Source organism: Phocoena phocoena, chromosome 9, assembly GCF_963924675.1.
Source record: "Phocoena phocoena chromosome 9, mPhoPho1.1, whole genome shotgun sequence".
Classification (NCBI taxonomy): Eukaryota; Metazoa; Chordata; class Mammalia; order Artiodactyla; family Phocoenidae; genus Phocoena; species Phocoena phocoena.
In genome coordinates, this window is record NC_089227.1 from 100,933,740 (window position 1) to 100,959,669 (window position 25,930).

The following is a 25,930-nucleotide window of genomic DNA, read 5'->3' on the forward strand; positions in this document are numbered from 1 at the left end:
CTCCAAACAATGCAAGGATATCAGAATGTTCATACTCCAGTTATCCCCCTTCAAGTTATATTGCTGAAATGTACACGTGTGTTTGGGGGTGGTGGTGTGGTGTGTGTTTTTGTACTTTTGGGCCATGCTGCACGGCTTGCAGGATCTTAGTTCCCTACCCAGGGATCCATCCCGGGCCCCCTGCAGTGGAAGCTCGGAGTCCTAACCATTGGACTGCCAGGGAAGTCCCACGTGTGTATTTTTTTTAACCCTACAAGACTTTTTTATGTAACCATTATTCATTTACGTTCACCCACATATTTCCCCTTTTATGTTACTTTTTATCCTTTCTGCATCTGCAGGCTTCCATCTCGGATTTGTTTCCATTTTGACTAAAGAACACATTTTAGTGTTTCTTTTGGTTGGACCTTCAGGTGATTATTCCTCTTTTTCTGAAAATGTCTTTGTTTCACGCTTTGTGTGTGTGTGCGTGCGTGCGTGCGTGCAGAAGGATTCACATTTATTGGTTCAACTACGGTACCTAACATTTGCTAAACATGTATTTCACACTAATTGGTCACATTCCACAGGTTGTCAGTTCACAGAAAAGGGCCCATCCCTTGCCAGATGGCAGGGTAGGAGGTACAGAGAGCCTGGGTAGCAGAGCCCGCCAGCTGTCACTTGGTCATGCAGGATTGATGGAGCCAGGTTGGCGGGCAGCCCTTGGCCGGCCCTTTGGGGATAGAGGCTCAGAGATATCCTATCTCAACTCCTACACAGGACTGTGGGTAGAGGTGGGCCTCAGGTAGGTAGCCCAGGGGTAGGCTCATGGATGAACGTGCCACCAGAGCTCCTGAAGGTGGGGTCATGGGAGGTGGTGTTCTCTGTGCCTTGGATCATAGGAAGGAAATGGAGGCCTCTTCAAGGGGTTGTAGCCCCTGGCTGGACAGGTGGGAAGGACTCCCCAGACATGATACAGACATTACAGCGCAGACACAAGCCCCTACAGCAGGCCTGGGATGGCAACACAGACAAAAACACCAACACCCCAGGGCAGGTGGGGTTTCTTCCCCAACAGAAATGTGGAGACAGAGCAGAAGCAACAGTATTCTTTTCCCACAAGATTCCTCAGAGAGAAATAGACCGGGACGTCACTCAAGAGGTTTTTTTTTTTTCCTTTTCATGGAAATTTGAGTCAGCAGCATTATCACCTGTTGTAAGATATTTCAGAGAAAGAAAACAGTGGTCACCAAGGGGCAAAAATGACCCCTGGCTGGCAGGGCTGGCTCCAGGATTTGGAAGGCCAGCCTCCACCAGTAAGACAGCTTTTTTCTTGGGCTTGAAGCAAGCTCTGGCCTGATTCACAGGCTGCCACTGATTCCTGAGCAGGCTGTGGCTCAGGGGGACTGGATTAGGCAGAGGGACCAGGCACCTTGTGAGCTGGTAGAGCCGGGGTCACTGTGGCTCATGTGGCAGGACAGCCAGAAGTCTTCACGTCTCAAGGGAGCCCAGCTGTGGCCAAAGAGGAAGCCCCAGCGTGTTCTCTGGGGCCCCTGCCTCTGAGGTAACAGTCCAGGTCTGGCTCCCAAGACCAGAAAAGAAGCCGTTGCTTGTGGTAGCCAGGAGAGGGGTTTCTGGGGACCCTGTAATTAAATACACATCCCTGAGTTGTGGCCCTAGAAACCCTTGCCTCAAGGCTAATCAGTTTCCAGCACCTGGTGGAATGATTGCCGTTTCTTATCCTGAGACACAGATAAAACATCATTTCACAGACACGACATAGATGCTTCAAGCTGAGGGAAAAGGGAGGAACGATCAGCTGCAAAGGCAGAGAGGGGAGGGCAGGGGGACTCTCATGGGTCAAGTTGGGGAAAGAGTGGTGGGTTTGTTTACTTTTTTGTTGGTTTCACCATTATTTTGAAGACTAATTTTACTTAATATTCAGTTCTTGACTGGCAGGTATATTCTTTCAGGACTTTGAAGGTATCATTCAAGAACCTTCTGGCTTCCACTGTTTCTGGTGAGAAGCCAACAACTAATTGTTTTTCTTTTGAAGGTAATCTCTCATTGGCTGCTGACTTATTTTTCTGTCTTTGTCAGAAATGTCTTTCAGATGCATAAATTTGGTTTACTTATTGATAGCGTCTAATTATCTGCCAAATTCTCAGTCTTGTCTTTTACGCTTGAACATATTGAACAGTTAAAGTCTCTGCCTGATAACGCTGTTATTTGAAACCCCTGCACATCTGTTTCTGTTGCAGATTGTTTCTCTTTTTTTTTTCATTCATGTGATTTATCTTCCTGATTGCCTGGTTATTTGTTAGTTTGCTTGTTTATTTTTAATGCTGGACATCGTATATGAAAAATTATGGAGGTACATTCATCCTGGGGTGGTGTTTTCTCCTGCAGAGACCGGCTTCTCTTCTGGGAGGCCGCTCAGAACACTAGACGCCACGCCCCCGGTGCGGTTCGGCCAGTGAGGTCATTGGAAGCCGCCTCAGGCTCTGGGAAGCCCGTCCACGTCAGTTCTCAGGAACGCAGGGGTTCTCGGCTGTGGCAGGACTGACCTTTAGGGCCAGAGAGCTCTCCGTCGCGGGTGCTGCCCTGTGCGTCGCAGGGTGTTCAGCATATCTGGCCTCTACCCTTCAGATGCCAGTGGCACCCCTCCCCCACGGCTGTGACAGCTAAAAATGTCTCGGGGAACCACTGGCCTAACACATGTTTGAGTCCAATTCAAAGTGAGACGTTTGTCTGTTCTCTCCTTGGCAGGCCGTGGAGCCCAGTTTTTAATCCCAGTGGCTCTATGAGACTGTTGAAGGAATTAAATAATTCAGGTGGATTTCTGTCAACAGTAGTTATAATCAATTTTTAAAAGTACTTGTGATACTTAGAAAAGTAGCCTTCATTTGCCAGGGACTGCGATCTAGAAAATTAAGTTATGGGGCCCAGCTCATTCCCTCATAAATCAGACAAAATGTTTCATAATAGTTAATCTAGTTTCTGTTAGTAATGTTCTAAAGCTGCACTGAGTTTTTAAAAACAAGAACGGTAGATAATTGACTATAGAATTGATACAATAATTGTTTTCCTTTTCTAGGTCACCTACAATGGCTGGAGGATTGTTTGCCATGAACAGAAACTATTTCAGTGAACTTGGACAGTATGACAGTGGCATGGATATCTGGGGAGGAGAAAATTTAGAAATATCATTTCGGGTAAATTTTTTTTTGCATGCATGCTTGATTATTAACTGTGTACAAGGATATAATTTTCATTCATGAGCCCATATTTTCTGTAAATTGTCTTTGACTGTCTTTATTAACAAATTGTCCTTAATGAATACTACTTTACCACAATCTATAATGTGGATAATCCCCATTCAAAATATCAAAAGCCTGTAAGAAGCCTTGCATTTATTTTGTAAGAATTTAGAAGTGATAGTTGTAATGAATAGTTGGGTATGTATTAAGAAGTCTTCATGTGCATTTAATCTAGAGTTCTTTCTTTGTCCATTTGTTAATCTTATTTGATAACCCTAGATATGTATAGTTGGGGTCATCAGATTTTCCTGACTGCGTGAGACCATCCTGGTTCATAGCTGATCTCCTGGAGAGATTATTAATAGCTCCTCATTTCACTTTCAGGAGTAGCCCAGCTGATAAGATAAATGATATCAACACCTGCGTATAGGTTACTGAACCCTTTATATATGCCATTCCCTCCAGCTGCTAAGGTTGGGCAGATGACAGCTGTGGGTGGGGTCTGTGGCTCAGCTGTGGTGGTAAGACGGTCTTTGGAAAAGGTAGAAAGAGGGCAAGGGAAGAATTCAGATTTCTCTCTCTCAGCAGAGGGCCCCACTCCCCGCCTCCCATCTCCCGGTCTGCCTAACAGATTACCCCTGTTCAGATACCCTAATACCTTGTGCATATGCCATTTCATATTTTTGCAAATGTATTTTCCTACTTAATCTTTAGAATTTGAAAGTTGCAAGGTAGAATAGATATTATTAGTTCAGTCTTTGTAGATAAGGTAATTGAGTCTCATAAAAATTGAAATAACTATATAAAGTAGCTCAGTCAAGGGCAAAATTTAGACCAGAACTAAGATCTGAATCTTAATCTAGAGTTATTCTGTATATTTTATAAAAAAATTTTTTTTTTCTAAAAAATGGTGTTTGTATGTTTGTATGTGTTTCGTGAGAAAGTACCTGTAGAACCGAGATTAGAGGATTGATGAGTAAGCATTCTTTGTCCCTAAGTCCTGAAGGTCAACTTCCTTGATGTGTTAAAACAACACGTATGGTAAGTACAATTTTAGACACAGGGTAGTAAAAGAATATTGCACTTAAAGTTTTGTTTCTTTTTAGTCGTAAAGGCAGATACTTTTTTAAAATACACACTTTGACTTTATTCTGTTTGAATAGTTGTATCTGATAAGATAAAACCTCTTGCAAGGTTTCACAAACACCTGTTTCATGAAAATTCGTGCATCGATTTCACAGCACTGTGAGGAACCATTAACACATATTCTGCTTCTGACCAGATTTGGATGTGTGGAGGTAAGCTCTTCATCATCCCTTGCTCTAGAGTTGGACACATTTTCCGGAAAAGGAGACCATATGGTTCTCCAGAGGGCCAGGACACCATGACACACAACTCCTTGCGGCTGGCACATGTCTGGTTGGATGAATATAAGGTGAGATTAAATCTCTCACCGAGAAGGATGGATGATAAGGCTAGTAACTCCGTTGGCTTTGGCTGCTTTTCTCTCTTCTCTTTACCCAGTCTTTCACTCATTTTTGTTGTGACTCCTTTTTAAATTTCCCAAGCATCTAGTCTGTGAGAGGTAATATAGCAGCCAGCACCAGAAGAAACTGTGCTTCTCTTCAGTTTCTTTGTCCTCCTGTCCCCTCCTGTGACTCCCACAGAGCCTGGCCCCTCTTCTGCTCACTGGGCTTTGCTCTGACCCAGTCCCCCTGCTTCCCCTGTCAAGACCCTGCACACATTGTATTCCTTCCCACCTCCTCTTCTGCCATACGCAACTCTCAGTATTTTCTTTGTAATGGCTTTTTTGAGGTGTGATTCATTTAAACAAAAAAATCTATTATTTTTCATTTTTCTTTTTTAAATGCAGGAGCAGTATTTTTCCTTAAGACCTGATCTGAGAACCAGAAGCTATGGAAATATCAGTGAGCGTGTTGAATTGAGGAAGAAGTTGAATTGTAAATCATTTAAATGGTATTTGGATAATATTTACCCAGAGATGCAGATATCTGGGCCCAATGCCAAACCCCAGCAACCCATTTTTATCAATAGAGGGCCAAAACGCCCCAAAGTCCTCCACCGTGGAAGGGTAAGAAAGTGATCCTAGCAAAATGTTTCATTAAATGTTGTGTGATATAATAAATGACATTGTAGACTTAAAATATTTAAGGATAGCCCCTGGCTTGCCTTCCATTATATTCTTTTTAGGAGAATTTCCTCTACTCAGGTGTAAGACATTAGAAATTTTGATATCTTTGCTGTTTATATTAAGATCCTCTACCTGCCAGTGTTAAAGAGAACATGGCTTCTCTAAGTTATGTGCTGGCTTCCAAGAGGATAGCTATAAATGTGAATATACAAATAAAGGCAATGTGAGTGAGTGTAAAATTCACTTGTTAGAGACCAGTCCAAAAAGGAAAACAAAGGAGAAATGGGGGCAGCTGTATACTGCTGGCCTCAGCTCTGGAACTGAGTGCAGACAGGAAGTGAAAAATGGTGGTCAGGGTCTAAGTGGTGGTACCAAGTCAGGTTTTACATCCGACGTCCTGAGCAGTCATCTGAGCTTAGCAGAAACCCATTGATCAACCGCAATTCTTTAGATATTCCCTTTTGGTTCTTATAAAATTTCTTCAGTTTTATAATATCACTTCAATTTTAGATGTCTAGCCATAAAATCATACCTTTTTCTTGAATCATTTCTTAGAATTTGCTTCCTGAAAGTGTAGATATTGTAATTGTTGCCCGAATTTCCCTTTTGTTATAAAGAAGGCATCCCTCTCCTGGTTCTTTCACAATGCCAGCAATTCTTAAGTGGCTAGAATTAAGCCTAGAGCCTTCTCCTATCTTGTTGTTCTATCTTATAAAAGTCATCAAGGTGTTTCTTATTAGGTGTTTTCTCGTTAAGTAAAAATAGGTACCAGTGTATGTCCATATAGTTGAAATCCCTTACCATTATTATTTTTGCCTTGCATATCTAATCACATTTAATATTTAAACTAATCGTTTTACTTAGACTAGATACTCTTTGCTTCTTTTATGTATCTCACCTTTGGCACTCCTCTGGCAGTTTTAATCTGTCTCCAGTTAGGTATGTGTATTTAATTATGTACTGTCCGTTTGTGCCTTTTGTTCTTATTTCCTGAGTTTCATTTTAAGGTTCTTTAGTGGAGAGATGGTATTTAATTTCCTTCCTCCCCTATAGCAGATTAGTAAACTTGTATCTTTAGGTAGAATTTCTACTTGACACTGCCTGCATGTATTGTTAAAATTGCCTATAACCTTGAAGTCTCTACTGTGATACTCCTATGTGCTAAAGCTAGAATTCAGTAATAAACAATGCTTATCTTTTTATGACCTTTAGAATCCATACCTCTGGAATAATATTTTCGTATTTCCTCTAAAACCTCCTTTTCTAGCATTCTAAGGCATCTTCTGACATTGGTCTTTCTATACCTACCAGCTTGTCAAGAGCAATCTCTTCTTTTACAGCTCTACCACCTCCAGACCCACAAGTGTCTGGCGGCCCAGGGCCGCCCAAGTCAGAAAGGAGGCCTAGTCGTGCTTCAGGCATGTGACTACAGTGACCCAAATCAGGTGAGTCAGGCCTCTGGGCTCCCAGCCAGTCCATGGACAGTGTCCTTCAGTGAAGGAAAGGGAAGCTGCTGGCAGTCAGCCTTGAGGAGGGAGGGGCAGACATCAAGATTTTAATCTGACTTTTTAAAAATTATATTGTTTGGGGGTTTTTTGTTTGCTTTTTAAAATTTGTTTTAATGAGGCATATTGATTTATAATGTGTTAATTTCTACTGTACAGCAGAGTGATTCAGTTATACATATATATATTCTTTTCCATTATGGTTTATCACAGGGTATTGAATATAGTTCCCTGTGCTATACAGTAGGACCTTGTTGTTTATCCATTCTCTATATAATAGTTTGCATCTGCTAATCCCAAACTCCCAATCTATCCCTCTCCCAACTCCCCTCCCCCTTGGCAACCGCAAGTCTGTTCTCTGTGTCTGTTTTGTAGGTAAGTTCATTTGTATCACTTTTTTTAGATACCACAAATAAGTGATACCATGTGATATTTGTCTTTCTCTGTCTGACTTCACTTAGTACGATAATCTGTAGGTGCATCCATGTTGCTGCAGATGGCATTATTTCATTCTTCTTTATGGCTGAGTAGTATCCCATCATGTATATATGTGCCACATCTTTATCCAGTCATCTGTCGATGGACATTTAGGTTGTTTCCACGTCTTGGCTATTGTGAATAGTGCTGCTACAAACATTGGGGTGCATGTATCTCTTTGGATTAGAGTTTTGTCTGGGTGTATGCCCAGGAGTGGGATTGCTGGATCATATGCCAGCTCTATTTTAGTTTTTTGAGGAACGTCCGTACTGTTTTCCATAGTGGTTGCACCAGTTTACATTCCCACCAGCAATGTAGGAGGGTTCCCCTTTTCTCCACACCCTCTCCAGCATTTGTGATTTGTAGACTTTTTAATGATGGCAGTTCTGACCAATGTGAGGTGGTACCTCATTGTAGTTTTGATGTGCATTTCTCTTATAAGTAGCAACGTTGAGCATCTTTTCATGTGCCTGTTGGCCATCTGTATATCTTCTTTGGAGAAATGTCTATTTAGGTCTTGTGCCCGTTTTTCGATTGGATTGTTTCTTTTTGTTGTTGTTGAGTTGTATAAGCTGTTTGTATATTTTGGAAATTAAGCCCTTGTCAGTCACATCATTTGCAAATATTTTCTCCCAGTCTGTAGGCTGTCTTTTCGTTGCTTACAGTTTCCTTTGCTATACAGAAAGCTTGTAAGTTTGATTAGGTCCCATTTGTTTATTTTTGCTTTTTTTTTTTTTTTAACCTTGGGAGACTGACCTAAGAAAACATTGGTACAATTAATGTCAGAGAATGTTTTGCCTTTGCCTATGTTTTCTTTTAGGAGTTTTACGGTGTCCTGCGGTGTCCTGTCTTGTATTTAAGTCTTGTGTATTGTGTGAAGGTGTGTTCTAACTTCACTGATTTACATGCGGCTGTCCAGCTTTCCCAGCACCACTTGCTGAAGTTACATTGTTTACGCTGGGAATGATTTAGAGATCATCTATCTAATACTGTTGTGGTCTCCTTTGTACATTTTCCCTACCTCTGGTCATTGCTTGTCATAGTAATATTTTTGTTTAGAGCATTATTTGTACTTTGCAGTTACACAGAATGAATTTGAGTTACATAGAATTAATTGAAAGCTATATGAATTTGTTAGAAATGGCAAAGGACATGCATCTTCTTTCTGGCCCAGAACATTAAATCTGCATTGGATGAATCAGAATATCTTTTGTAGAGTTTTCTGTGAAATGGAGTTTTCCTAACTGATTTTTCGTAGTTCATCAGAGGAAACAGCACAATTTCAATTCATGTCATTCACATAATTTATTCTTAACTTATGTGTCCTTTCAGCGATATTAAGTGAACCTAAAAACAAGCAGAAAACTTACTGCAAACTGCTCTGTATCTGATAAAATAGCATAACCTAACATTGGTCTAATCTCCTAGTTTTAGTGCCATGTCGTAAGTAAGCAAGCTTCATTTACTTACGTTTCCATTTGAGTGGTGGATGGGGTCATTCAAGAATGAAAAGAACACTTGGGCCCTTTTTGGATAGAGTGTGTCCTTTGAAATTTCATAGATCACATCTTATTGCTAGGAGAGTTCATGCACACTATCTAAGGTGTTAACATACTGGAAAACATGGTTTAAAGAGGGTTTTGTGCCACGTCTGGGTGCGAGAGGTGTCAGTGTTGTAGACACGGAAGTGTTAAATTGTAGTGAGGACTTGGTGGTTTAGGTTGTAGTAGGATGAGATTGGTGAAATTTGTTCCAGAAACTGCAAGCGGTCTGAGGAGATGGAGTTACACTCTCCTGTCCGTACTGTGTCGTGCCTGCACAGATCTGCACTTACACCCTAGCCACAGGTGGCTGCTGCATTGGTAATTTGATTTCATTTCCTCAGTCACACGTGACACACCCCCAGCGCTCCGGAGCCGCGTGTGGAGATTATGAAGCATCAGCATCTGTGTTTACCGGGGCTGTCATGGCGCCGATGGGGAGCCTTCTCTTCGTAGCAGGAGGCAGCACACATACGTTTTGGGCCTGTAGGTAGAAGCAGTAATGAATAAAATAATTCAGAGGATAGGAGAAAATGTTTTCCTTTTCAATTTAGTGATGGTGCATGTTGGAGAATAAATGTATTCATTGCACTTGGCCATTTCAGCCAGTTTCAGGCCTTTGTTCTTGAAAATAATCCGAGACAACATAAAGACAACTATCCTCAAAGATCCTTTGCACATCTAAGGAGAATCCTGCTTTGGGGCCATCAATGAAACTGTAATCTCAGTGCAGCCGGGAACAGAGTATACTGTTCCACAGGGTGATGGGATATGACAGCTTATGCACATCATCACTGCCCAACAGATGAGGGAAATAGGAAAATCATAGCCTCAGGTGTTTTCTTTGTACAGAAGGCAAACCAGCCGCCTCACTGGGCTCCTTCAGTTCTACACAGCGTGAGAATTACAAGCGTCGTGTAACTGCGGAATCCTGGAATTGGGGAGGAGCTACAATCTTGTGCTCAAATACAGTCAACTAAGTTAATTCAACCACTGCTCACATTTCTTCCTGGAATTGCACCTCACTTCCTCCTGTGTTAATTCACTCCATTTTCAGATAACTAAGCTGGTCTGTTCCTGCTGTAAGAGACCACACGAAATCAATCCCTTCTTCCACAAATGTGTGAAGTGTCGCGCCGTCTGCATTTCAGAATCTGAAACAAAACTTGAGGTTTTGACCTTTCACTTTCTTCCTTAGATTTGGATTTATAATGAAGAGCACGAATTGGTTTTAAACAATCTCCTTTGCCTGGATATGTCAGAGACTCGCTCATCAGACCCCCCACGACTCATGAAGTGCCACGGGTCAGGAGGATCCCAGCAGTGGACCTTTGGGGTGAGGAGACAGACAAGGCTGAGGGAGGGAGCACGGCAGAGGGACTCATATCCTGCTTACCTTGTAGGAGGTTGTTCTGAGTTTGTAGCATCCCATAAATAAGTAAGTAATGTGAGATGTTCCACGTCTCTTCTAGATTACTGTCTCTTCTTTACCATATTCTGGCAATAAGTTTTTAACTTAAAGCAAGTAACTGGTGGTGTTTCTCTTACCACCGCTTTATTTTCAGAGGAATAATCGGCTGTACCAGGTGTCAGTTGGACAGTGCCTGAGAGCGGTCGATCCACTGAGTCGCAGAGGCTTTGTCGCCATGGCCATCTGTGATGGCTCCTCCTCACAGCAGTGGCATTTGGAAGGTTAGGGTGGATGCTGTGGCTGGAACGGTGATTTATCATGCTTGTCCTCAACATGGAGACGCCTGGGACCCTAGCAGAGGGGAGACAGCAGCCACAGTAGAGGTCGCAGCCCCGAGTCACCATCGGGAGGTGAAGAAGTATGGTTCACCAAGAGGTTCAGGTCATTTCTCAACTGCTGTTAAGGAATTTCTTACTTACGGTAGGAAACCAGAATGCAGTTTTAACTCTCTGAAGAGTCAGGTTTGTATAGAAGGATAAAGCCCAGGAAATTGACATGTCTTTTCAAATTTATTTATGCTTCCTTTTAATCCCCTTAAATAATGGAGTGGCGTTTATCTGATCAGGAACTTGTCATGATTTCCTTTCTTAGAAGACTTTGTAGATGACAGTTTAATTTCTAATACCATGTTCTAAATAGTTTTAAATAAACTGATTGAATCCACATTACGTTTAACTTCAGAAGGCATCATTTATAAGATTATATTTAAGAGAGTTAACTATTATAAATTATTTTGATGAATTATGGTACTATATACATTTACAATAAAGGATCCTTTTAATTATCTAGGATTTTTTGTCTTCTCTTTCATTTTGTATTGGGGTCTCTAGTCTGAGTTATCCAATGTATGTGATACATGGTAAGAAATGCACAGGGATTCGGCTGATGAGCCAATAATAGGTAGGTAGCAGCCCTAACCTTAGGGATGTTTGTTTCTTAGCTTGAACTGTGTGAGTCTGAAGCTGAACGTATGTGAATTTGAATACTTTACAGTTACGTGTGAAACACCCAGGTAGAGTTGTTAAATAGGTGTTAAAGTTATTTGGATATAGAGGTCAGGATTTCAGATGACATTTCAGTTAGAGATATAAATTTCGGAATCATCTGTATATACTGTAAATGTCCTAATATAAAGTGAGTTTTTCCCCACCAAAATTACATCTCAGAGGAGACATAGTCTCATAGGATATTTTTTCAGTTATTTTATCTGGACACACAAAGCAGTTTAAGTACCAGTTTGAAACATGCTGGAGAATAATATATTGTTCGTATTTATACTAAACATTTTGTCTGTCATTTAACTTTAAAGACCAGATGGTGGTACATATAGGATACAAAGAGCAAGATGACAGATTAAATGTAAATGGGTCCAGTTGACCCTGGCTTGTGTCCGCACGGCCTCACCAAGTGTTGTCAGACGACCTGCGTGAGGGCCCTCAACTCTTGGAAACGAAGTCCAGCCCCCATGGCACCTTGGAAGCTCCTAAGTTAGGTGGAGATTGGCCAGGATGGTGAAGTAGAAAGACCCTGAACTCACCTGTTCTAATGGGCACACCAAAATTACAACTATTTGCAGAACAACCATTGATGATAAAGACCAGAACCTACCAACCAGAAAAGAGCTACTACAACCAGACAAACAACGAGACAGGTAGGAGGGATGGAGTCGCCATTGCAGTCAAGTCCCATACCCCAGGTGCGTGACCCACAAACGGGAGAATAACTAACTAACTACAATTGTAAAGGTCCTACGAAAGGAGTGTGACGGGTCCAAACCCCACGTTGAGCTCCCCAGCCCGGGGGTCTCACACTGGGAAGACAAGCTCCAAGAGAGCAGCTGGCTTAAAGGCCAGGGGGCTTGCTTTCAGGAGTCACAGAGGGCTGAGGGAGGTACAGCCCTTCACCCTTAAAGGACGCACACAAAATCTCACATGCTCCGGGAACCCAGGGCAGAAGCAGTAATTTGGAAGGAGCCTGGGTCAGACCTACCTGCTGACCTTGCGGAGTCTCTGGGAGGCAGGAGGCAACTGGAGCTGCCCCTGGGGACACAGATGCTGGTGGCAGCCATTTCTGGCAGCTGGTCCTCTCGTGGGGACATGGGTGCTGGTGAGCACCGTTTTGGAATCCTCCCTCTAGCCTATTAGCCTCAGGACCCAGCCCTGCTCTGGCCCAGCAGCCTGTAGGCACTAGTGCTGGCTCACTTCAGGCCAGGCAGCCAAGTTTGGGCACAGGCAGAGCCCCACTCACCAACAGACAGGCTGCCTTAAGACCCCCTGAGCTGGCTGCCCCTGGACATGGCCCTGCCCACCAGAGGGCCCAGGACTTGGCCCCAACACCAGTGTGCAGGCACAAGACCCAGGACCCCCAGGAGCCTCCAGTCAAAGACCCTGGGCCCCCGTGCCTCCCGTCAACAGGCCTCCTCTAGCCTCAGAACCAGCCTCATCCACCAGCCAAAAGAAAACCGAAGCCCTGCAGCCTGCGGCCCCAGTCCACCTACTAGCAGGTTAGATCCTGACCTGGGACTAGCTGGGCCCTGGCCGTGCCCACTAGCAGGCCAACGTAAGTTTCAGGACATCCTGGACCCTGCAGCCAACTGTCAGGAACTGGCCCTACCCATCAGCAATCTGATACCAGCTGTGGGACTCCTGGGCCCTGGAACCAGACTGCAGGACCTTGCTCTGTCCACCAGTAGGCTGGCACTAACCCCAGGGCCTGGCTTCACCCACCTGTGGGCAGGGAGCAGCCCCCGGGGGTCTGCAGCCAGACACCTCGTGACTCAGCCCTGTCAACCAGCAGCCTCTGCACAAGGCAGGGCCAAGCCTACTAGACTGCCCACAGTAGTCAGCCCGCCACAACAGAAGGACCCACACAGCCCTCATAGGGGGAAACCCCAAGGCATACAGCTCTGGTGAGGAGAGGGGAGTGTGCTGCTCGCATAGATATCTCCTACAAAAGGCTCCTTCACCAAGATTGGGAGATGTAACCAACCTACAAGATACATACAAAATAGGACATTAGGCAAAAGGAGGTGACAGAGGAACATGTTCCCAACAGAGGACCAAGAAGAACTAAGTGACGTGGAGACAGGCGACCTACCCAAAAGGAGCTACCAAAAGGTAGTGGTCGTAAAGATGATGAAGGAGCTTGGAGAAGAATGGGTGCACAGAGCAATAAGCTAGAAGCTTTTAACAAAGAGGAAATATAAAGAACAACCTAACATGAGGAATTTAATAACTGAAATGCAAACTACACTAGAAGGAATTAATGATAGTAGACTAAATGGGGCTTCCCTGGTGGCGCAGTGGTTGAGAGTCTGCCTGCCAATGCAGGGGACACGGGTTCCTGCCCTAGTCCGGGAAGATCCCACATGCCGCAGAGCGGCTGGGCCTGTGAGCCACGGCCGCTGAGTCTGCGCGTCTGGAGCCTGTGCTCCGCGACGGGAGAGGCCACAACGGTGAGAGGCCCGTGTACCGCAAAAAAAAACAAAAAAAACCAGTAGACTAAATGATACAGAGGAACAATGAGCTGGAAGACAGTGGTGGAAATCGTGCTGAACAGAAAAAAAGAATGAAAAGAAATGAGGACAGTTTGAGAGACCTCTTGGGCATCAACAAATGCACTAATATTCACATTATAGGGGTTCCAGAAGGAGAAAAGAGAGAGAGGTGCTGAGAACATATTGAAGACACAATAGCCAAAAACTTCCCTAACTTGGGAAAGGAAACAGATATCTCGGTCCAGGAAGCACAGACAACCCCATACAGGATTAACCCACAGAGGAATACACCAAGACACATTGTAATTGAGATGGCAGAAATTAAAGAGAAAATATTTAAAGCAGCAAGGGAAAAGCAACAAGTTACTTACAAGGGAGCTCCCATAATATCAGCTGCATTTTCAGCAGAAACACTGCAGGCCAGAAGGGAGAGGCATGGTATATTTAAAGTGGTAAAAGGGGAAAACCTACAACCAAGAATACTCTACCCAACAAGGCTCTCATTCAGATTTGATGGAGAAATCAGAAAGTTTTACAGAGAAGCAGAAGCTGAAAGAGTTCAGCACCACCAAACCAGCTTTACAAGAAATGTTAAAGGAACTTTTCTAAGCAGAAAAGGAAAAGCCACATCTAGAAACATGAAAATTACGAAACGAAACAGCTCATCAGTGAAGGCAAAGATAAAGGTAGGAAATCATCCACGTACAAAGTTAGGGTTAAAAGATAAAGTTGTAAAATCATTTATATCCACAATAAGCAGTTAAGGAATACACAAAATAATTAGGTGCAGAATATGACGTCAGAAAGTAATCATGAGAGGAGGGGAGTACAAATGCAGGATCGTTCAAATGCATTTGAAATCGAGAGATCGGTAACTGAAAACATACATGTATACACACATACTCATATATACACACATCTCATGGTAGCAACAAACCAAAAATCTATAATAGATACACAAAAAGGGAAACCAAACATAACACTAAAGATAGCCATCAAATCACAAGAGAGAAAAACAAAAGAAGGAACAAAAAAGACCTACAAAAACAGTACGACAATAAGAACGTACATATTAACAATTACTTTAAATGTAAAGGGACTAAATGTTTCAATCAAAAGACACAGAGTGGTTGAATGGATACAAAAACAAGACCTCTACATATGCTGCCTGTAAGAGACTAAGTTCAGATCTAGGGACACTCACAGACTGGAAGTGAGGGAATGGAAAAACGTATTCCATGCAGACGGAAGTCAAAGACAGAGCAGCACTACTTACATCAGACAAAATAGACTTTAAAACAAAGACTGTTACAAGAGACAAAGAAGGACATTACATAATGATCAAGGGCTCAGTCCAAGAAGATGATTTAACAATTGTAAATGTAATTTAACAATTGTAACAATACGCACCCAACATAGGAGCACCTAAATACATAATAGCAAATATTAACAGATGTAAAGGGGAAAATCAACAGTTACACAACAATAGTAGGGGACTTTAACACCCCACTTATATCAATATACAGATAATCCAAACAAAATCAATAAGGAAACAAACACTGGCCTTAAATGACAGATCAGATGGACTTAACAGATTTATATAGAACATTCCATCCAGAAGCAGCAGAATACACATTCTTTCTTTCAAGTGCATGTGGGAACTTTCTCCGGGATAGATCACATGCTAGGCCACAAACCAAGCCTTGGCAAATTTAAGAATGAAATCATGTCAGGCATCTTTTCCAACCACAACAGTATGAGACTAGAAATCAACTACAAGAAAAGAACCCTGCGAAAACCACAAACACGTGGAGGCTAAATAATAAACTACTAAATAACCACTGGATCTATGAAAAAAACAAAGAGGAAAAAAAAAATACCCAGAGGCAAATGAAAACTCAATGATCCAAAATCTATGGGATGCAGCAAAAGCAGTTCTAAGAAGGAAGTTTACAGCAATAGGAGCTTACCTCAGCAAACAAGAAAAATCTCAAACAACCTAAGTTTACACTTAAAGGAACTAGAAAAAGAATAACAAAACTCAACATTAGTAGAAGGAAAGAAAGATCAGAGCAGAAATAAGTGAAGTAGAGACTAAAAAAAACATAGAAAAGATAAATGAAACTAAGGTTGGTTCTTTAAAAAGAACAAAACTGATAAACCTTTAGCCAGACTCATCAAGAAAAACACATGGACTTCCCTGGTGGCGCAGTGGTTAAGAATCCGCCTGCCAATCCAGGGGACATGGGTTCAAGCCCTGGTCCGGGAAGATCCCACATGCCACAGAGGAACTAAGCCTGTGCACCACAACTACTGAGCCTGCGCTCTAGAGCCCGTGCGCCACAACTACTGAAGCCCTAGCGCCTAGAGCCCGTGCTCTGCAACAAGAGAAGCAACTGCAATGAGAAGCCCGCGCACCACAGCGAAGAGTAGCCCCCGCTCGCTGCAACTAGAGAAAGCCCGTGCACAGCAACGAAGACCCAATTTAGCCATAAATTAATTAATTAAAAAAATAACAGTATACTAAGAGGATCAAACACCATGATGAAGTGGGATATATCTCAAGGATGCAAGGATTTTTTGGTATTTACAAATCAAAGCAAAAGCTTCATCTGCCGCTCCCCATCGCCTGCATTACCGCCTGAACCATCCCCCCACCCACCATCCATGGAAAAATTATCTTCCATGAAACCAGTCCCTGGTGCCAAAAAGGTTGGGGACCACTGCTGTTGGTGAGGACACAAATTGGTGCAGCCACTATGGTAAACAGTATGGATCTTTCCCAAAAAACTAAAAATAGAGTTGCCATATGATCCAGCATTCCCACTCCTGGGTATGTATATGAAGAAGAAAAGACACTAATTCGAAAAAATATATGCACCCCAATGTTCATAGCAGCATTATATGCCATAGTCAAGATATGCACACAACCTAAGTGTCCACCAGCAGGTGAATGGATAAAGATGTGTGTACACACACAGTCACACACCCACAATGGAATACTATTCAGCCACAAAAAAGAATGAAATTTTGCCATTGGTAACGATATGGATGTACTTGGAGGGTATTATGCTAAATGAAATAAGCCGGAGAAAGACAAATACTCTGATATCACTTATATGTGGAATCTAAAAAATAAAACAAACTAGTGAATATAACAAAAAAGAAACAGACTCACAGATACAGAGAACAAACTAGTGGTTACCAGTGGGGAGAGGGAAGGGGGTGGGGAGGGGCAAGACAGGGTTGGGGGTTAAGAGGTACAAACTACTATGTATAAAATAAGCTGCAAGGATATATTGTACAGCACATGGAATATAGCCAATATTTTATAATTGTAAATGGAGTATAACCTTGAAAAATTGTGAATCACTGTGTTGTACACCTGAACCTTATATAACACTGTACATCAACTATACCTCAATAAAAAATAATTTTTTTTTTTTTGTAACTGGGTCTAAGTGCCCCCAGTTAGAAGGCAGAGATGGTTAGATTGGATAAAAATGCAAGATCCAACTATATGCTGCCTATCAGAAACTCACTTTGAAGATGACGACACAAGTGAATTAAAAAGGAAAGGATGGGAAAATATGTATATGCCTGTTGAACACCAACTGGAAGACACCTAGAGTGGCTATATTAATATTAGACAAAGGAGATTTCAGAGCAAAGAATATTCCTAGGGATAAAGAGGGTTGTTTCATGATAAAGGTGTCAATTCATTAAGAGGAAATAATGTCTAGCATTTATATACGTAATAACACAACTTCAAAATATCAACATACATCATCAAACAACTGGATGAAACAGTAGGATATGGAAAACTCGAACAGTACTATTAACCAACTTGACATAGAATACTCATTCTTTTCGAGTACACATGAAATATTTACCAACAGAGATCATATTCCAGGATACTAAAGAAATCTCCATAAACCTTTTATACAGACTTACACAAATTCACCTCATGCAAATTATATTAGCAGTCAATAACAAGAATAACAGTATTAGAAATCAATAATAAAAAGATACCTGGGGGAATTCTCTGGTGGTCCAGTGGTTAGGACTCTGCGCTTTCACTGCTGAGGGCCTGGGTTCAATCCCTGGTTGGGGAACTGAGGTCCCGCAAGCCGCACGGTGCAGCAGTCAGACAGTCAATAAAAAATACCTGGAAAATCTTCAAATATTTGAAAATCAACTGAGAACATACTTCCCAATACTCTGTGGGTCAAAGGAGAAATCAAAAGGCTATTTTCAGCTGCCCGAAGATGAAAACATAACATACCAAAGACTGTAGGATGTAGCTAACTCAGTACTTGGAAACTTTACAAACTAAGCTGTATTAGAAAAGAATAAAAGTTTAAAATCAATGACAAGCTTCCAGTTTAAAGTAGGAAAAGAAGAGCAAGTTAGAAGAGCAGAGAAGCAGAGGAAATATTAAATATTAGGATGGAAATGAATGAAAGAGAAAATAAAAAATTAATGAAACCAAAAGCCGGATCAAGAATATTAATCAAACTGTTAAAACCCTAGTCCAAAAAAAAAAGAGAAATTACCAGCATCAGTCGTGAGAGTGGCAACTTCACTCGAGATTCTACAGATGTTAAAAAAGATGAGCAACCGGAACTCTCACTCACTGCTTGTGGGAACACAAAAGGGTGCAGCCACTTCGGAAGACAGTTCGGTAGTTTCTTGCAAAACCAAATATACTCTCATCATATGATCAAAACCCTGCACACAGACGTCTACAGCAGCTTTATCTGTCATTGCCAAAACTTGGAAGCAACTCAGATGTCCTTCAGTAGGTGAACGGATAAATAAACTGTGGTACACCGAGACAATGGAGTATTTAGTGCTGAAAAGAAATGAGCTATCGAGCCACAGAAAAAAACACGGACGAATCTTAAATGTGTTATTACACAGAAAGAAGCCGCCTGAAAAACCTACGTACTGTATTTTTCCAGCCCTGTGACATTCTGGAAAAAGGAAAACCATGGAGACAGTAAAGTATCACTCGCTACCAGTGGTAGGGCCAGGGGAGGAAGATGAATAGGCAGAGCACAGAGGATTCCTCAGGCAGTGAATCTCCTGCATACGCTACCGTAATGGTAGTTAAAACCCACAGAAGGCACCAAACCAAGAGTGAACTGGAACGTCAGCTGTGGGCTTCGGGTGACAGCGATGTGTCAGGGCAGGTTAACGAGCTCTAACGCAGCCCCCGCTCTGGGGCAGGGGTGTTGGTGGGGAAGCTGTGTGCTCTACAGTTCCTTCTCGGTTCTGCCGTGAACCTAAAATTGCTGTAAAAAATAAACTGTATTTTATAAATGAGTATGGGCTTATTAGGAACCACATTTCTGCCAATAAATTGGATATCTTAAATGAAATGAATTCCTTGAAGGAAACAAATTTCCCAATTTCTTTGAAGAAGAAATAGATACCCTGACTGTCCCTACACCTGTTAAATAAATTGAATTTGTAGTTTAAAAACCTTTCCTCAAAGAAAACTGCAGGCACAGATGGTTTCACTGATGAATTTTATCAAACACTGGAGGAAAAAACTGTGTAATACACAACCTTTTCTGGAAAACTTCTATGAAATTTTGACGTTATGAGCAAGCCTTAACTATTCACCTTAAAAGCAGTACACCAGGAAATCACAGGCCAGTGTCCTCCATGAATACAGAATTAAAATTTCCTTACAAAATATTGGCAAATCACATCCAGTATACGTAAGAAGGATGGTACATTATGAACAAGTGGGTTTTATCCCAGGAATGCACAGCTGCTTTAAGATTAGAGAATTAGTGTTAATTATGATTTAATAATACAAGAGAAAAGACTAAGGATCTTGCAGGAAAATCAGAATCCAATACCCATGAACAGTAAAAACTCAGCAAACTAGAACGGAAGGAAAATTCCTCAACCCGATAAAGGGCATCTATGGAGAACTATAGAGTATCACTAAAAACAAACAAATAAAAAACTGGTTTAGGAACAAGGTAAGGATGCCCGTACTTACTACTTACATTCAACATTTGTAGTGAAAGCCTTAGCCACTGCTGTAGGCAAGAAAAAGCAATAAAAAGGCATGTACATCGGAAAGGAAGACGTAAAACTGTCGCTCTGCAGACTATGACCAAGTGTGGAGGAAATCACAGGGGTTTCAAAAATACTACTAGATAGAGTAAAGGAGTTTATCAGGATCACAAGAGAAAAGGTCAACGTAAAAATGAATTGTGGGGATTCCCTGGCGGTCCAGTGGTTGAGACTCTCTCACTCCCAAGGGCCCGGGTTTGATTCCTGATCGGGGAACGAAGATTCTCACAAGCCATGCAGCCAAAAAAATAAAAATAAAAAGACCCCCACCAACTTATTGAAAGAAAATAATAAAAACGAACTGTACCTCTATATAGTAGCAACAAACAGTTCAAAATAAAAAGTAATGGGATTGTAACTGCAATTTACAATAGGATCAAAAATATGAAAACAAGATTTGTGCGATGAGAAATACAAAACATTGCTGAGAGAAATTAAAGAAAACCTAAATAGATGGAGAACTATGCTATATTCATGAATTAGAAACCTCAGTATTGTTAGGATTTTAATTCTCTACAATTTGACCTACAGATTTAATACTATACTCCATCAAAATCCCAGCAGACTTTCTGTAGAAAGTGACAATCTAATTTTCAAATTTAGATTTATATGCAAACGCACAGGACTAAGAGTGGCCAAAGTAATTTTGTAAAGAATGAAGTTGGAGCACGTGGACCAATTCAAGACGGACCATAATAATGACTTACAGATAAAGAATTGATCGGTGGAACAAAAATAGACCCACACATATATGGACAACTGATTTTCAGCAAAGGAACCAAAACCCACTGGGGAAAAATAATCTTTACAACAAATGGTGCTGGAAGAATTTTATATCCCTGTGGACAGAAATGAACCTTGACCCCTACCTTATACCACACACAGAAATTACTTCAAGATGGTCAGAGATCTAAATAAAAAAAAAAAACTATACAGCTTTTAGAGGAAAACGAAGAATACCTTCATAACTTTAGGGGAGGCAAAGATTACTCACTGGAAGAAGTAGTCGTCAAAGATGAATGAATTGGACTTCATCAAAATTAAGAGCTTCTGCTCAAGACACCATTGAGAAAACAAAAAGGTAAACCACAGACTAGTACCCAGAGTGTATAAAGTGCTTAAAATTCAATTAAACCAATTTTAAAAATGGACAAAATACTTGACGCTTCACCAAAGATGTAGAAAATGGCTCAGCCTGTGAAAAGGTGTTAAATGTCACAGTTATCAGGGAAATGCAAAGTAAAGCCACAATCAGATACCACTTCACACCCATTAAAGTGGCTAAAAGACTGAGGTGGGTTCTGAGGAGACGGCAGAGAAGCCGCTGCAGCACAGCTTTCCCACGTTCCCCCAGTCGACACCCACGTAGTTAGAGCAGCTACACGGCCAAACCGAAGGCCCGAGGATAACGTTTTCAAACTAACGAGGTGACAAGGTAGCCTCACCGTCTCTAAAATAAAGTGGGTAGGGAAACAAACTAACAGCTGTAAGCCCTGTGTGTTATTGCCACGCACATGACAGAAAGCAAAAGGAAGCAGCAACAGAGCACCTGGTGGATCCCAGCACGAAAGAGCCCGAAATCGGGAACAGGGATCAGCTGGAAACACGGCGGTTGAGTCTGAGCGCAGCGGCTAAGCCGGGAGCAGCGCAGGGGGCGCACGCGCCCCAGTGCCTCTGAATTCTGGAAACTTCCCGCCACGGCTTCTTTCCAGGCCAGGGCCCCAGACTGGGGAGAAACTGCTGGGAGTAGAATAAAAATTGTGCGGGAGCGGTCCGACAGAGAAAAAGGACAGCTCAAGCGTGGCTGCGGAGGCGGCAGCCAGGCACTCCCGGCAGCCGCTACCACGCCGTGCACGCACGCAACGAAAGACACCTTTGTCGTTCTCATCATCCACGTTATTCCAAGGCTTTCAGGAGATGTCTGCCGGAAATGGGGATGAAGACCAAAATGCATCGATTATAAATCACAGTGGCGCGGTCTACCCCCACCCCCACCCCCCTCCCCCCCCCCCGTCTTCGAGCGTGGATCCCCAGTAGCAAAACCACCATAGAAGCCGAAAGGCACTGGCACGTTACTGGACCATTCAGTCCTTAGCAACCATCCAGTCCGTCGTCATATCGTATGAGAATCTCCCAGGGTGAGGCCACTGGGGTTTGCAGGCTTCTATTCAGTCCAGTTAGGTTCCAAAAGCAGGAGTGGTCCCAGCCATATATGGCTTTCCCCTTTGAGGCATCTGGTACCATCTCTCAAGGTGCTAATGAAATATTAGATTCCCATCACATAACCCTTTATTTATTCCTTTACCCTCGGCTACTGTTTTCCCTTGTTTTCATTTATACCCAAACTTTTCCCGCCTTTAGAAGGGACGGACATGCGGTTCGGTCACTGTGCTGGTCTACACTGCAGGAAGCAACACGAGTCTGGGAAGTCCCTGCCCCTCAGTCCACTCCCATTCAGAGAGGGTCCGGCTACCCAGTGTGCAGAACAAGCAGGCTGGCTTCAGCACCAGGCAACGAAGCTGCATTCACCGTTAGCCCCCGTCTTGCCACATGGGGGTGAGGGCACATCCTGTCCCTTCAGGCCCTTAGGAATTCTGACATAAAGGATACAACAGAAACAAAGACAAAAAGCATAGTTAGAAAACATCCCTGTCGACAGTCTTTGTACTTGCAGCCCCGGTCCTACGACCACTGCATCAAGTAGGGGAAAAAGCTTGAGGTGACGTGGGGAAGAAAGAATGAAAGCACACCAGGAAGACAGGCTCCCAGAACCCATCAAAACTGTAACCCTCGTTCAAAACGAACTAGAAGACGTAAGTCGTGTGAAATGACAACATAAAGCAGAATTTGAAAACTCACAGATGACAACAGAACTCAAGCAAAAATCTGAAATTAAAAGAAATTTCAGAAATGAATAAAAGGAACACAGCAGGGGTGAAGAAATATGGTAAATAATGCCTTTGAAGAAAACAGAATTTGATGAGAAGGAAAAAATTTGATCAAAAAGAAATGAGAAAATTACTACATCTGTGGGGTCTGGGCTTGTCCTCCTGGGGTAAACAACTAGAAAAGTAGGAAAAGATACAGAATACAACTCTTTTCAAACACGGGATCACAGGACTGCAGGACAGTGTCCAGAGAACAAGGTGAGCCTTGCCTCACCCCAGCTTTCCGCCCTGAACTGAGACGGGACAGCTCGGGGAGGCCAACGGGGCCAGAATTCGCAGCACAGAATGTAGGGCCGGGGGGAGCACGCAGAGAAAGGGTCTCTGCTTGAGTCCGGCCACATCACTGTTCACAGGTCATCGTGACCCCATGAGGCTGAGCTGGGAACACGTTCCAAGGAGAGAACGAGTCCTGGGAAGCTATGAACTGAACCACTTCCAGAGGTCACAGCAGCCAAGACACGGCGCTGAGTAACGGGCACCCGTATGTTCCCCCAAAGGGCCAGGCCTCAGCAGTGAGGCCTAGTAAGAAACGCTTGGAGAGCAGCTTCAAGAGGAGGGACCAACGCTCAAGCAGCTTAGCTGCTGCCAGAATGAGAACACACCACCATCCAGCCTTCAGCGTGGAAGCACAGACTCTGGAATCCAGTAAAAATCACTAGACGTGGAAAAGGCAAGAAAATGCGACCTGTGTCAGCGGGAGGAAAAAGAACAATCAGTTAACTAAAGAGACCCAGAAATGAAAGAGATGACAATTAGCATTCAATGGTTATTCAAAATAGCTCTTATAAAAATGTGCTGGAAGTTTTAAAGGAAAACCTGAACATCATGAGGAATGAAACAGTCACATCAGAACTGTCAAGGTCATGAAAAGCAAGGCCAACCTGAGACACTGTCACCAGAGGGGACCAAAGGGACACGGTGACCGAGTGCAGTGTGGTGGCCTGGATGGGGTCCTGGAACAGAAAAAGGATGTGACTGAAAACACTGGTGAAATCTGAACAACGTATGTAGTTTACTTAATAGGAACGCACCAAGGTTAATCTCTTCATTTCGACAAAAAGAATGTTCTATAAAATATTAACATTAGGGGAGACGGGACAAGGGGTATTTGGGAACTCTCCGTATTATCTTTGCAACTTTTCTGTAAATCTAAAATTATCCCCCAATAAAACATTTATTTAAAAGTCCAATAAATTGCTATAATGTAGTTTACTTGAGGTACATACCTGTAGATGTCCATCACAGCATTATTCATGAGGAAAAATTGCCAGCGACCTAAACATCTTCTAGTTTTGTTGTTTTGGTTGTTGTACCCCTCCCTCCTTTTGTTTTTAAGGATCAACATGGACATTTTATACATGTGTGTGTGTCTGTGGGTGAATGTGCTTGCTTGAATACACACAAAATATTTCTGGACGGATCTGCAGGAAAGCAGCAGTGGTTTCCAGTGGGTGGGGAAACTGGCTGAGACACGGCATAGGGGAGACCTAGCTTTTCCTATGTGCTTTCTGGTACATTTTGAATTTTCACCACGTGCAAATACTACTTAGAATAACGGTCTAAATAATTTTGTAAACGTTCTGTTGCTTAAAAATGTTGAAAACCACTGAGCTACACCATCTCTAGGTCTGACATCTAGTGATTCCGTTATCCCAATACAAACATTGTTTATTAAATAAAAATAAGGGTATTTTAATTACAAAACGTCAAGTATTTTTACACAGGTATTAATCTACACCGTCAAGAGTAATGTATCACTTTGTTTCAGAAATTGACCACCTCTGTTCCTCGGTCAGCTGGGTTCCAGGAGCTGGAAGCCCCTCTCTGGGATGGAGAGGCTGCTGGGGGCAGGGCAGGGGGTCAGCGAGCACGCTGCGCCTGTGCCGGGGGGAGGGGGGGTCAGCTGGGCCCCAGTGGAAGCCGGGGGCGGGGAGGGAGAGGTGAGGAACCCACACACCTGCTCTTCTTTCTTCTCCTTCGGGCTGAAAGTGCCAGTCCCTGCCCTCAAAGACTGATCTCAGCTGTTGAGACTGTCAAGTAAAAACTAAAGCTCTGCGTGTGCGCGGCGCTCACGGGGGCGGGGAGGGCTTTCTGGGGGAGCGGTCTAGGCGGACCGCACAGAGGCCTGAACACACGTGTCCGGGGCAAGAGGTGGCAGGTCGCTTTGTCCTGCAGGTGAGGCCCCAGAGGACAGCTAGATGGTTGGTGCCTGTCGGTGCCACCACCTCCAGGGTTAGGAAATCTTGGCGGACCAGCTCTGGGGAAGAAGCTAAACACCGAGTCTTGGAAGTGTAGCTTTTCTGGTCACAGGAGAAGCTGCTGTAATAGCGACAGGGCTGCCGACCGTCCCTGGCTTTGGAGCGAAGGAGGCAGATGCTTGGGAAGTTGTCACCGTGTGGAGGAGGGGGAGGTTTGGATGGGGCTGCAGAGGGCAAGCCGGCTGACGACAGAGGCCTGGGAGCGCCGCGCGGCCAGCGGCGGTGGGATGGGGGTGGGGGAGCAGAGGGCCAGCGGGTGCCGCGCCTGCTGGGACTTTCATGGAGCAAAGCAGGTGACAGTTGTAGCCAAAGAAACACAGGGGAGACACTTCCCACCTCAGCGGCTGCGATAAGAACCGGGTTAAAAGAACTTCTGGGACCATAAGGAAGTCTTCAAATACGCAAACCCTGACCTGCAGTGAGAGAACGTCAGAAGCCCAGTCGGGAGCCTGCCCGGGGCGGTGTGGTGGTGGGGGGTGGGGGGGTGTCTGGGCTGCAGCGAAGAGCCATGAACCTGACCCCGGAGGCCTCGGCTGCATCGGCGCGGCAAACGCCACACCCTCCTGGGAGACAGAGACGCAGCCCAGCGAGACCCCCGCCGCCTCCGGCAGCTCGGGTGCACACGCCAGGGGGACAGGGATCCCAGAGAGCCGGGAGTGGGAGACACGACGACAGCGAGAAGGGGCTCTCCCCCCTTCCTACCAAGGAGACCGTGGGCTCATTCCAGAAGATCACGAAAGTTTCGAG

At 43.5% G+C, this 25,930-nt stretch overlaps 1 protein-coding gene across 3 annotated transcripts in view; it reads left to right on the forward strand.

The window, feature by feature from the left end:
- The window catches only part of GALNT11 (polypeptide N-acetylgalactosaminyltransferase 11), a 32,730-nt gene extending 21,682 nt beyond the window's left edge, over positions 1–11,048 (forward strand). For 2 of the 3 annotated variants that reach the window (XM_065883386.1, XM_065883387.1), the window contains 6 exons: positions 3,077–3,194; positions 4,522–4,674; positions 5,113–5,331; positions 6,732–6,836; positions 10,113–10,250; positions 10,480–10,611. In XM_065883386.1, coding sequence (XP_065739458.1) covers positions 3,077–3,194; positions 4,522–4,674; positions 5,113–5,331; positions 6,732–6,836; positions 10,113–10,250; positions 10,480–10,611 — 865 coding nt within the window. Of the gene's footprint in view, positions 1–3,076; positions 3,195–4,521; positions 4,675–5,112; positions 5,332–6,731; positions 6,837–10,112; positions 10,251–10,479 lie in introns of all 3 variants that reach the window. The other variant, XM_065883385.1, reaches the window with a different exon arrangement.
- Positions 11,049–25,930: the final 14,882 nt, after the last annotated feature.